Genomic DNA, 13,938 nt, shown 5'->3' with positions numbered 1-13,938 from the left:
AATGAGTCAAACTTCAACATTTTTCCTCAAGGCATTACTGGCTCCTCCCCTTCCTGCTGCAGATAACACACTGCAACAAAAAACTCTGAACTCAGCATTTAAAATCAAATGGCAGCCCAGTTTTCCCTCAGAATACTGATAAGAACTGAGCAAAAATACGCTGAAATCTATCCTTCATGAGATGCTTTCAATCCCAGCTGAAGAAATGGAAGGCGTTTACTGCTAATGGCCTGAATAGCTTTTATCTTCTCTTTGTAAGATGTACACACTGGCACACAATCAGTAGTCTACAATTTGTCATGTATCAATGGACTTTCTATTTATGGCACCTGTGAGACAGAAACCTAATATCTGAAAGCTGACCTTCTTTAAAAAATCTGACTACAGCAAAATAAAAGGAAATGTTTTGTTCTTATCTGAGTAAAAATCACATCTTCAAAGCATGAGAATTAGTTTGTGGGTGGAGCTCCCAACAGACATACCATTTTATTCAGCATCTAGATCAGCTACTTTAGAATTACACATTAGTGTTCCTGTGAAATCACCATAAATCAGAACAATCAAAACATCTATTTAAACAGAAAAAAAGAACTTTTTTTGAATACAAAGAAACTAAAAATGAATATTCTTTCAAAAATGAACCAAAAAAAAGGTTAACAACAAGTTATTCTTTTCTACTACATACAAAAATAATAATTTAAACAAAATAAAGAATAATATAAACAACACATTAATAATCTAAAAAAAATTCTGAAAAAACTCAAAAAAGTTCACACGTGTGAATAAAATGAAAATGAATGACAAAAAAAAGATCTATGAGAAGTTTATCTTCCCAAAAAATGTGAGTGTGAAAGAATAAGAAAATCCAAATGAAAGAACAAGATAAACAAATTAATATATGAAACTTATTGGAAAAAAACCACAAACTAGGATTGCACAATGAGGACATCTTAAAAAATTGTTTCTATGTGAATTAAAGAAGGTTGTTGCTGACATAAACAGAAAAGCGAAGTTCCCACAGAGTGTACCAAGGTAACAACAGGTCCTACTTCCCCATTCCCATCTCAGGGTTCCTCAAAATGCAACATTAAAAATAGATTACCTTGCTTCTTCCTCTTGGTTCCACACAGCAGTCCAGCCATGTCTCCCAATAAAACCAGGGGATCTTCCCAAACAGTAGCACACAGAGTGTGTGAGCTGCAGCAGAGCAGTAGCAGGGGGCGTCATCACGTGTTTATTTCTGTCACAGCCCTTTGCGGCTCAGTTACTGGAGAGGCTAATGGGGCAGGATGACCAAAGGATGCCGTGTGGGACCAAAGCAAACATAAGGTGCACTCTGGTCCTTTCCATACAGACACAGCAACCCTGCACCATCTCTATCAGCACATGTGACTGCATCAACCAGAAGAGAATTTCACCAAGTAGAATTAAGATACATAATAGATTCCCATCTTATCCAAGCTTTCTCTAACTCTCAGGCTGAAGAGCAGCTGCTTAGACAAGCCACTACACTGTACGTTCACTAGGAGGTAGATCACACCTTTACTACACAGAGACATGCAGACGCATGTGGTGTAGGCTTTTCTACCAGTAAAAAGAGATGAGAAGGAAGTTTTGTTGTCTCATTACACTAAGCTGCTACAGCTTCAAAAGGAAATTAAGGAGAAAGAAAAAAGAAAGAAGAAAAAGTCTTATCTGGCAAAAAAAGAAAGACGACTAATGCTTTCAATGAGAAAAACAAACGCTATCAAAACAAATTATTGAATGAATATTAAATTAATATAATCATTCACAATTTATTAAAAAGGTCAACTTTGTAAATTTTTTCCAAAAACTAAGCAAAGATAGATTTATTAACATATAATGACCAAAAACACAGCCTTTATAACTACAGCCTGTGACAGAGACAAAACAGACATACAATAATTATATTTATGAGCTTAGTTTCGTATTTCAACATTTTAAAAGTTGTTAAAAGGAAAGTTTGATGTTATACAGTAAATTGATAAGTACAAAATAAAATAAAAATATTTATAAGAAATGAAAAGGCAATTATGAACAATTATGAACTTTAAACACAACAGTTGGGTTGAACTGGGCCCAGTGGCTCTGCTTCAGCCGACAAGTTATTGGTAATGATATGTATGTTTGGTATTTATCAAACTCGCACAATGTGCAACTAAATAATTTCTGCAGTTTGCACATTTTTTGGGGGTGCAAATGCAAGTGAAAGCTCGCACTGCAGAGCCCTGAAGGTGGAGTCCTAATAAATTTGTACTTTAATTTGAAACACCTTAAAAGTGCAGTCTGCAACTATTATAAAAGTGACTTTTTGTCATATTTGCTAAAGCTGTCACTATGTAAGGACAGCTTTACATGAAACTAGTAGTTTGTGTAAAAAAACAGGCTCATTGAGTCCCTCCTGCTGCTCCTGCAGCCTTTGGCAGATTGACAGAATGCATCGTGACCGAGCAAAAAGAACCAAATGTCTGACAGCTGTTGCTCACAGTCCCCGCCCCTTTTCCGGAGCTAGAGCACCGTCTTTTTTACAGTGTATGGTCTGGAGGAGTAGAAGATGAAATTGGTGACTTTTCTGCTTAAAAGGTAATTACTGCTGCTTGATTTACATTATGTTTGATTTGTAATTGTTACACTAGAACTCTGTAGTGCAAGTGTTGTTCATGTGCGCGCAGCAGCCTCTGTGTGAGCTGCTGTAAGTGACAGCAGCTCACACGGAGGCTTATAGGTGTGCGTAAAGACGTGGTTGAGACCATCCTATTTAAATGAACATTTTGCTCGTTCAACGTGGAGAGGTGAGTGCACAGAAACACAAAATGACTTTAGAAGACGTTCAATTGGAGGCTGGTGGACTTCTCTGTCTGCTGCATAAACATTTAATAATGTAGAAAACAAAAAAAACAAATAAAAATGTTTTTAGTTTTTTTAAACAACAGTTTTAAAACCTAACCTAAAACCTATATTTTTCTCCTAAATTGAATGTGGATGCTCCCCTAAGTCCTGTAACTTTGGTCTTAAAACAGGCAGATTTAGACAAAAACTGTCCTATCAATCTGTTGATGCCACTGATCTGAGTTAATGCAGCAACAGTGTCTGTCATTCATTCTGCACCATTTGAAGATGATCTTCTGACCATCATCCAGCAGGTCTGAGGTCCTGAATAGCGCTTGTCACACACACACTTATTTGTGAACATTGTGCCAATGCTGCGTAAATTGCACAGCTGATCAACTGATTCAGGCCTGGCATTATGGTGACATGAGAGTTTTAGGGTCAAAACATGGAGAGGAAGACACAGGAGCTCACTGGAGTGATGCATCCGTGCACAGAGGGAAACAGTAAATGGATTGTGGGCACATTGTGACGCGAAGAAGACGTGCAGTTCTGATTCCTTGGGGTTTGTACCCCTTATTAGCGCTTGAAGTGACGTTTGCACTTGTCTTAATACCCCTAAACTTTGAGTGAATCCGCCCCTTAGTGTCAAATGGCATATTTGCTATTTTAGCTTTTTTGATTTGAAAAAGATTGATTAAAGATCCCACGCAACTCCTGTAATGTGCTATGGAATAAATAGGTAACTGAGAAACTTGTCAGTCAGATAGATGAAAGCATTGCTTCATTTATTACTCAGATTCTGATGGAATGTGAGAAAAGCAGTGAAAACAATGAATAATGAAGTTCTTCACACAACAGGAAGTTCTTCCATCGACCAAGAGATCTGCTCAGCATCAGGCTTATCGTTAGAAGCCCGTTCACCCCGTCAGTGCTCTTTGGTGATAGGGCAGTGGGGGCGGCTGTCCTGTGGGTGGTAGTATCCTGCGCATTGAATCTGGGTCTCTATTTGCAGAAGCAACAATGAAGCAGGGCTTCTTCCGTTTGCTCGGACTTGGGCTCTGAGCCTTGAGCGCCACTTCCAACAACGTCAATTCTGACCAGGTATGAGGCCCGTTCCTCAACCTCTGGGGAATCAGGGCTATCCCTGTTCCATTTTAAGAGATTTTTCTCTGTTCTGCAGTGTCGGCAAAAGGTTAACTTCTCTCCCTGACCCACTTCCTCCCAAGTCATGTGACCAGATCACGACCTGTTAAATAACAGCCGAGTTTACAAAAATCTTCTATCATATCGCGATATAATCGCAAATGTCGTTAATAGTTCTGCCAAATACCCCTGGTTGTGAAACACTGATGTACAATAGCATTGAATGCATAACAAAAGACAAACATGATAAAACAGAGGGAAAACAAAGAAAATGAACAGTGTAGAACATGAACCACTGACTAATAATGACATTTGTATTCTCCACTCTGCAGAGAAGGTCATTGGCTGTATTCTGCCCTCCCTCCAGGACCTGTAAGCCTCCAGGATTCTGAGACGAGCATATCGTGGCCGACCCCTCCCACCATGGACATAAACTGCTTCAATCTCTCCCCTCTGGCAGGAGGCCTCGGTCCATCAGGACCAGAACCTCCAGACCCAGACACAGTCTCATTAACACAGCCCAGGTCCCCCACTGACCCCCATTACCACCACTACCATAAGACAATATTACCTGCACTACTTGTATATATGTTCATATGAATCCTTTACTACTATTATTATTATTATTATTATTATTATTATTATTATTATTATTATTATTATTATTATTATTATTATTATTATTATTATTATTATTCTAAAGCCAACTTCTAAACACAGAGTCATGTAAGATAATGAGTGGGAGACGAGGATGCAGGAAGTAGTCCTGATTACAACAGCCTGTGATTAGATCTCCTAATCAGCCTGATCATCATAACCCATTAAAATGAACCTAATGTCATTGGCTGCTGTGCCCATAGGGACGGGTTTATGAGGGGGCACAGAGGCTACAAGGGAAAGACAGAAATAGTTCTGCAGTGTAGCAGAGAAAGGAAGAACCTTAAATATAGCTGTAGTTATTTACATCCACACTGGCACCAGTGAGCAAACAGGAGAGGACTGAGGTCCTTCAGAGAACATCAAAACTGTTGAATACTTTCAATGACTACCCTCGTTTCTCAAACCTATTCCATTGCATGAGTTCTTTGTAGATGCTGACAAATTAACAGTCGCTAGATTACCCTGAATACACTGAAGAAAAGTACAAGTAAATTTACTGTGCACTCATGAATTATCACAGCCTAAACGCACCAGGGGTCAGTCAGCAGAGTTCACAGCACTCAGTACCCAGTGTGTCCACCATTGGCATTGTGTAAAGCGGTACATCTCTGGCGCATATATTTAATCAGATTGTCAAGAGTGGCCTGTGGAATGTGTCCCATTCCTCCTGCTGTGCAACTCAGAGCTGTTGCACGTTTTCTGGAACCACAACTTGTTATTTGACTCACTGATCAAGAACATCCCAGAGGTGTTCAGGAAGATTCGCAGCATAGGCGGAGTTTGAGATTCTTGCCAGAGTGGACAGCAAAAATTAATAAATAATAATAATAATAATATATAGAACATCTCCAGTTTCACTTCACAAATAAGGAATGAAAACAAATGTACCAATCTAAATGTTTTTATTATTATTGTTATTATTTCTCATTTCTGTAACATAAGTTTTTAAAGCTGTATTATGGACCTGCCAAAATAAATCCAAAATGCAGCTTGAAATGTTCAGCAACCTCTTGTAACTTAAAGAAAGAGATGTTATTATTTATTATGTTCTACAAGATATATCATACAGCACTCGATACATGAGCTTTAATATGGGAGATACACTTTAACATGGAGGGAAAGACTTGCTGTCAGTTGTAAATCACTAAGTTAAACAACAGGTTGGAGATAATAAAAGGATCCATATGGATTAAAAGCATTTAAAAGTCCAACAACATAGATTATGGCATTGAAAGTCTCGTAACTCCACCTTCACTAATTGCTTATGTGCTTCCGCGGCCGGTGGATGCTGATTTTGTCGCGGGGAGGAGGGTGAGTAGATTATCACAACACCGCTCAATCCACCGTTTTATATCCACACAAGTGCGCACTGAGCTCAGGGTTTGCTCGTTCTCTGTTCCAGTCGCTTGTCTTCTCAGTGCATCACTACAAATAACAGACTTATGAGACTATGGAGTGCCCGCGGTGTACAATCGGAGCTGCTACGGGAAGCAGGAGGGTCAAATGTCATCGGCTGCAGCAGCCCTTTAAAGCATTTTAGTTGATTTTATTTTTGTGAACCTTTTCATTTTATGTCACCATTTTTAATCATTTCCTAGTCACTGTGTTTTTGGTACTTGGTAATATTTGAATATTATGTAAATTATGTTAGAATTTTATTTTTTTGAATGAATTTTGGAAATCTCAAATGAAAAATTTTGATCACTGCGGGGGGGGGCAATGCCCCTGAATCAACTTGTCAACTGACCGATGGTAAAAGGATCCACATTCAAGTGTGTTTACAGATACCCCAGCTTCTATCATACCAATGGCACACTCCCTTATGACCATACCTGTCAAGTAGGGATGTAACGATTCACTCAACTCCCGATACGATTCGATTCACGATACTGGGTTCACGATACGATTCTCTCACGATTTATTTTACAAAATGGGACTGTAGACAAATTTTTTTTTGGGGAAAAAAACTAGAAAATACTGTACTGTTTTCCTTTTATTTTTCATTGTCAAAAGAATTCCTTGATAAACAATTCAAAACAATGCAATTTAACTAAAAATAAATCTTGAATGAAATAAATAAAGGAATAACACAAATGAAAATGAAGCCTATTAATTTAAATTCTGGTTCTATAATAAACAATGCAAAACTGCAAAATAGTTCTTTTTCTTTTAAAAGTGCAACTGAAAATGTATTTTGTGCCTTAACAATTGGACTTAAAAAAAATAAAAAAAAACCGTGATTAACACTGATTTACGTCATATTTGTTTGGACCAGCAGAGGGCGCTGGTAACACAGTTGTCGGTTGGCATGCAGATATCTTGCAGTGAAGAAGAGATGCTATGCTAGCAGACAGACCTAATAGAAAAACGTGACTTTTACAGATATTCAAGTAATATTACAGATATTCTTTCGGTGCTAAAGGGGTAATGAATCATTTATTAACATATTTAAGAGTAGAAGGCGGCCAGAAAGAAAGTATTAGCAGACTCCGCCCGCCGCCTACACTTGTAAAAAAAAGTACTGCGATTCAATTTTCAGAAAATCGATATCAACCGTGATACCTATGAATCGATTTTTAACTGCCTTACGATTAATCGTTACATCCCTACTGTCAAGTATCCCGTTTTGCCTGGGAAACTCCCGTATTTTACCCCTCTTTCTCGCCATCTTCCCGTGTTAGTATTTTCCCGTAAATATCCTGTATTTTATTGTAATAATAATTAAAAGACGCCTTACTAAACTGAATGCCGTCACTAGCCTTGCGAGAACTGCATCTGAAATGTCCTGAGTGGCAGTTCTCGCGAGATTGGTGCTGACAGCGGCAACAAACCCGGAAACAACTCAGAACAGAGATGATGAATGAAGACGTTCCGGCGGAAAAAAAAACAAAGAACTCGTGTAAATACATGGTGAAATGTGACAAAGTTTATCTTCCTAAAGAGCAGCAGGATGGGACACAGTTACACGTTCTATAAGATTAATAACTGAGATTTTAGCGTCTACCACAGCGGAAGGAACCACGTAAGTCACCATGAAAAATCAGCCAATCACAAGCTCCACAAATATACATAGCTTTATAAAGTGTTAAATAATGTAAAGTCTGTAATAAATGTGTTTAATAAGTCATTAGTGAATACCAGAGAACCACATGAGTGAGCATGAAAAATTATAATAAAATATATAATGAAAATAAAATGTAAATGTCTAACTTAAAGATAAACAACATGAAATAAACAGTAAATATTAAACGTGTTGACTTGTATATAAACTGTAAGTATATTAAATAAACACATGTGCTTCATATACACATTTATGTTTTTATTCAGGCTGTTTTATAATTTAGGAATTAGGCCTGAGTGATATATCGAGATTCAAGATTTATCAAGTTTTCTATTTTGGCGATATAGAAAACTATAATATTTCATATATCATATGAAGCAAAATATTAGTTTTAGGAGTCGCTTCTTTTACTTCTCAGAACAACATGTAAAGCTCAGTTAAATGGATTAATAAGTGCACATATTGATCAGCTGTTTGTTAATAAATGTTCCTGTGTAGCATTTTGCATCAGCAAATTTAACCCAGAATTGTTTTTCTGGTCAGACTTTATTTGATAAAATTATCTAGATTTATATCATATATCACCATTTTGAGAAAATATATTAAGATATGAGTTTTGGTCCATATCACCCAGCCCTAGTAGGAACGTTCACAGCATTTCAATATTAATAAAGGTCGACCTACCAGATTCTAATCACATAATTGTATTTAATAAGTGGTTGACAAGTGGGTATTTTAGATTTCTTGTACACCTATCGTAAAATATAAGGGATACTGGAGTTTGGTTGGGCGGGTGGGGCGGCTCGTAGTGGGCGCCAGAAAATGTCCCTTATTTTGAAATCCAAAACTTGACAGGTATGCTCATGACTTGTGACAAAAGTGCACATTTCAGGGTGGCCTTTTATTAACCGAGCTCCAATAAGTGTCTCTGTATTTGTTACGCTGCTTGACCAACTGTGTTATGCTCTATGCAACTCACAAGTGGAATATTCAGTGAGTGAGTGGTCAATGGGAAGTGGGTCACAAGAACTGAGCAAAAGAAATCATTCAGCACACCAATAAAACACTATTGTGAGCATATTTCACTATAGATCAGTTTACCTCAGCATTTTTAGTTGGTGTGTTTATATTTTTGTTCATTATAGTAACTTGCATGAAGTATTGAAACCACCACGTTAACGTTCAGAAATGCAACCTATGCAAACTATTTGTAGTTGATTTTTTTCATCAAAATCAAAAATGTTACTGAAATGAATGGTCCAGTGCCACATACAGTTGGGAAATTACCACACGAGTATCTCTCTAACACAATTGATGTTTTTTCATATAAAGTCGGGGAAAATTCTGGAAGTCTACTTGGTTTAATTTGTCTCATTTAATTTTTGGCTTCGGTGATATTCTCAACTGATGAAAGACACTATTAGCAACAAAAGCATCAGATTGTGAATTCTGGTTGAAATTAAGTTGTTGTTTAAGGGTTTCATTCTAAATGTAAAAATACATTTTTAATATCATAAATCACAATTTTTTGGTTGTAATTAATCAGTAGGCCTGTACTCAAAGTAATTGGCAAACATCTGTACTAAAAAGTAAATCGTATTGGTTGGCAACTTGGCAGATATGAAAAAGTAATCTGCTGCATAAATAGATCATTCTACAAGTGTGGAAACCAACTAATTGCATGATGCAAAAAATGCTACATTTTCAATAGGTGTGAAAAACCTCTTTTTTAGTTACATAGATTTATGTTTTAACAATTACTGTAAAGAGCAAAAAATAAACAAATAAAAAAGATCTGTATAAAAAACATTTAAAAAGGACAGATGAGAGCCAGTAGTGTTAAAGTAAAACAGACTTACTGTTATCCATGTTTACAGCTGCATGTGGAATAATTATAACACCAGCATTGAGTCTTATATCCTGGTATAAGTTCTATTCTCTCAGTGACGTCATAGACCCACACATCCTTTATCAGCTTCCACAGAAGTAACCACAAACGGATCCCAGCAACACATCATGTCTATCAGACACAACAATGGCCCTCATATACACTGTCTGCATTTGGCTCAAAGTTTAATTGGATACATGTCTGTTTGTCAGAGGAAGAGGATAAACACACTGCACTGACGTCATGCTTGAATGGCTTGCTGGGCATGATACACAAGATATTGCAATAAAATAGATAAATGCTTCCTAATTTTAGAAAATTTTACTTAAGCAATAATATATTAGGAATGCACTACAATGACAATTATTGGCTGAAACCAAAAACTGAAAATGAGAAGGCCAAAGCCGAGAAATAATTATGAAAATTATTAGTCCCATTGCATGTATGGCTCTGAATGTGTACTAACCTCATTATAATTACTAGTATAGTGCCCGTCGGAAGTATGTATTCATGAGGGAGCTTAAGTAGAGTTGTCAATTATGGCCAATTGAGTATGTGTTTGAAGGTTGGATGTACTAAAAGGTGTACAATAAGGTTGTGCATTAATCCTAAAGACTTGAACACTGCTCTTAAAAGGCACTACTACACAATGCGTAGCGTGGAGGAAGTTGCCACTAAAATGTCAGGCGCAACTCTGTTTTCTGTGCTTGATGCTAAGAGCTCATTTTGGCAAATAAAACTGGATCAAAAGTCATCTTTGCTAACTATGTTCAGTACACCTTTTGGACGTTCTAGGTTTCTCCGCATGCCATTTGGTATAAGCTCAGCAAGTGAAGTTTTTCAGCGCTCCATGGAACAACTGTTTGCTGGTTACCCATGTGCTTTCATAGTCGATGATATAATCGTGGGGGGTCGTGATGCTACAGAAAGTGCTTGAAAGCGCACAAGAGAATTTCGCTTCGACCAAGTGTACTATGTGGGACACCTGTTCACAAAAGAGGGATTGAAGGCTGATCCAACTAAGACAAAGGCAATTACAAAAACGCCTGTCCCTGAAGATTCTCTTGCCGTGTAACATTTCCTCAACATGGTGAATTATCTGAGGAAGTTCATCCCAAACTTCAGCAATATCGCTGCACCACTCAGGCAGCTCACATATAAGAATACTTTATTAAGATAGCTGTGTAATTATGTTTTGTTTTACGCAGACTGCAAAGTTTATTTTGTTACAGGAGGCTTAAACTGAAAGGAGAGGATGTAGATCATTCTGTCACAATGATTATTATGTGTCCTATCAGTTGCCGTACTTGTTATCAGTGTGCATGCTCCGCTTGTCTGTTTATCTTCCCTCGCAAGTAGTTTATGGATACAGTGAAGTTGTGATTAATTGTCGTTAAACCAACTAAATACTTACCATGGACTCCTGTTAGGTATTTGCAAGTTTCTTTGTGTTTATTATATTATACATTTATATGACTTTAAGACATTGTTCTTTTTATTTCTTGGTTATAAGGTAGTTTTTGGTCTTTATTTTTATACTGTTTTCCAATTTGGGGATTTTTTGTTTCAGGCGCATGAAAAGCCTACGCCTCCGCCTCTAAATAGGCTGGGCCTGGAGTGCACGCTCTCTCTCTCTCTCGCTCATTCACCTGTAGACGCGGAGCTGGGCGGAGGTCTGTTCCTGCTCCTCCACCTGCGCATCTCTTTTTGGGGTTTAGGTATGTTTTGTTTGTTTCTGATGGGACCGGCTGTCCTGTTTTCGTTTTCAGTTGGTTTTCAGGAGTAGATTGGGTTTTCTTTCTTAGTTTGGATGTGGTACTGGCTTCTACGGCCCTGTATAGGGTTGGCCCAGTACCGCATCTTTTTCTTCTTTTTGGCCGGCCCACCAGGTAAACTTAAAGTTTATTAGTTTAAGGATATGGGATGGTTTGGGATTTTTTCGTGTCCTTTATTTGTGTCCTTTATTTGTGTTTAACATTATTCTGTTCTTCGGGTTCCTGAGCTTTCTTCTTTTTTTTTTTTTTGGAGAAGTAAATAATAGTGAACAGTTTTGAATAAAAGTTATAAAATCCTAATTGTTTTCCCGTGTCCTTCCTAATGTGTTTATTCCCTTTTCGGGGTGTAACATATTATGGGGGCTCGTTCAAACCAAAAATCTAGCACGTAGTATATGTTGCCCTATTGTTACCTTTAGTTTTTTGGCCTTTCGTTTTTTGGGTTATTTGTTGCAGGTAACTTTTTGATTAACACATTTCTACAGTTAGAGTTAGCTCTTAGCCTAGTCTTATGTGTCGGTGGGTTAGCTTAGCATTCTTTAGTAGAGCACCGTGATTGTAGGAACTGTGGGTGGATCTGACAGAGGAACTTAGATTGGTTCACTTTGTTGGGTGGGTGTCTGGTCTGAACCAAGTAGCGGTGCGTGATGTGTCGCTGCTCGTCACAGCTTCAGGTAGACTTTGACTGTGACGAGCAGAGCTACGTGTGTGAGCGGTGTAGACAGCGCTGAGCTCCCTGTAAGAGTGACATTCTTACCAGTGGGAATATTTTTGATGATATATCTCCCTCTAATCATGTCCATAACGTGCATACAGCTCTGAGTACAGATATATAGATGGAGGATGAGACATTCCTCATGAAATAACAATGTTCAGCTCCGTCTACAGCTTCAAAAAGATGGCAATGACGTAACCGACAAATGTCGACAAATACATTTGTCGGTGACTAATTCTGTTATCCATTTTTGTCGACAATGTTGACTAATCATTGCACCCAAAGTCTCTAGATTGTGATTGTGAGTGTGAATGGTTCAGTTGTGTGTTGCCCTGTGAGGGACTGGAGCGCTATCAAGCGTGTACCTCATCTAGCACCTAATGAGAGCACCAGAAGACCTTGCTTCAGCAAAACAAGAGCTTTTGAATAGTTTCATGACCTTAACTTTGTGGGACGAGGAGCCGTATTGTTCCAACATGACTGCACACTAGTGCACACTAGTGCAGTCCATTAAAACATGGATGAGCCAGTTTGGTGTAAGGAACTTGACAGTCCTGCAGAGTTTGGACCTCAACCTGGTGGAGAAGAACCTGTGGAATGACTTTGAGTAAAGACTGTGTGCTCATCCTTCTTATCCAACTTCAGTGTCTGATCTCACAGAAGTGCTTCAGCAAAAATAGTTATTTTGACGTTTTTCACATGACATTTTGCCCTGGTGTGCTGCACTTAGAGTTAAAATGTTATAGCTATTATTAAAAACCCTACTTCTGAATAATGTGAGGGATCTTGGGTTTATTTGTGAGGGCAGACAAGGAAATGTTTTTGACAATAGTTCATCTACTAAAGTGTAATATGCACCTTGGCTAGTGGCTGTATACAGTATATTTATAGTTTCTTGAGTGTATATTTAGGGTAGAAAATATCTGCTCTCGAGGAGGCTCAAGAACAATTAAAATATCTCTGTCTGGCAACACACGCACACACACGCACACACAGCTGCAGCTGTCACAAAGCAGCCTATCCTGAGTGCGGAAAATAACTGAAACCTGAATAATAATGAATAATAAAGGGTCCAGTTCTAATTCAACCCTGTGTTATCTTTATGAATGTTGGAAAATTGCTGACTCACTGCGAACCAAATGTACTTTTGTCACAAATATGGTCATATTAAACCTTATGTCATTGTGAAGAGAGCAGCTGATCATTAGAAAGGAAACACAAAATAGATGGAAAGACATGCAGCCGAGCACGTGAGCGCATCACTGCAGTGTTTGCTAATGGAGAGTTCAGCTGTACACTACTCACTACTCACTCACCCTCCCTGGATTTCATCTTACGGACCAGTGTTCCTCCCAGTTTCCCGAGAAAAGACTCGTCCTTCTTCATCTTGGCGGACGCGGCTGGACCCCCGGACATGGTCCCAGGGTGTGTAGAGGTACACGCGCACAGTGTGGTGCGTTCAGGGGTCAGAGTAAATCAAACGAACAACAGGGCATCAATAAACCGCATGAGACCGATATCTATCTCCACCATAGTGCCACCAACAGGCCAACACCAGCATTACAGCCTGGTAGGATGAGATGGATGGATGGATGAGATGGATGAGATGGATGGATGGATGGATGGATGGTTTTTATTACGGTTTTATGCGTTTCTTTACATCATAATTGATAAACAAAAAGCAGGAAAAGGACTGAGCGAAAGTCAAAGGGTTTACAAGTTTTGTTTCAAAAAATTCTCAAGAGAACATACTTAATTCCATCATTAAAACAGAAAGAAATAGTTTTTCTTTGTTAATAAAACCTTTGCAGACAAGGCTATAGCTTAGGCTTCTATCGTATTT

General features: G+C 38.2%; 1 protein-coding gene across 3 annotated transcripts in view; it reads right to left on the bottom strand.

Moving 5' to 3' along the window:
- The window catches only part of parvb (parvin, beta), a 33,826-nt gene extending 20,207 nt beyond the window's left edge, over positions 1–13,619 (bottom strand). Inside the window, exon 1 of one of the 3 annotated variants that reach the window (XM_028451187.1) lies at positions 13,412–13,619. In XM_028451187.1, coding sequence (XP_028306988.1) covers positions 13,412–13,511 — 100 coding nt within the window. In that variant the 5' untranslated portion in view covers positions 13,512–13,619. Of the gene's footprint in view, positions 1–1,102; positions 1,224–9,576; positions 9,624–13,411 lie in introns of those variants that run through there. The other 2 variants (XM_028451190.1, XM_028451188.1) reach the window with 2 other exon arrangements.
- Between the last annotated feature and the right edge of the window lie 319 nt (positions 13,620–13,938).

This window comes from Gouania willdenowi, chromosome 6, assembly GCF_900634775.1.
Source record: "Gouania willdenowi chromosome 6, fGouWil2.1, whole genome shotgun sequence".
NCBI lineage: Eukaryota > Metazoa > Chordata > Actinopteri > Blenniiformes > Gobiesocidae > Gouania > Gouania willdenowi.
The sequence above is the reverse complement of the archived record's forward strand: the minus strand, read 5'-3'. Positions and strand labels throughout refer to the sequence as shown.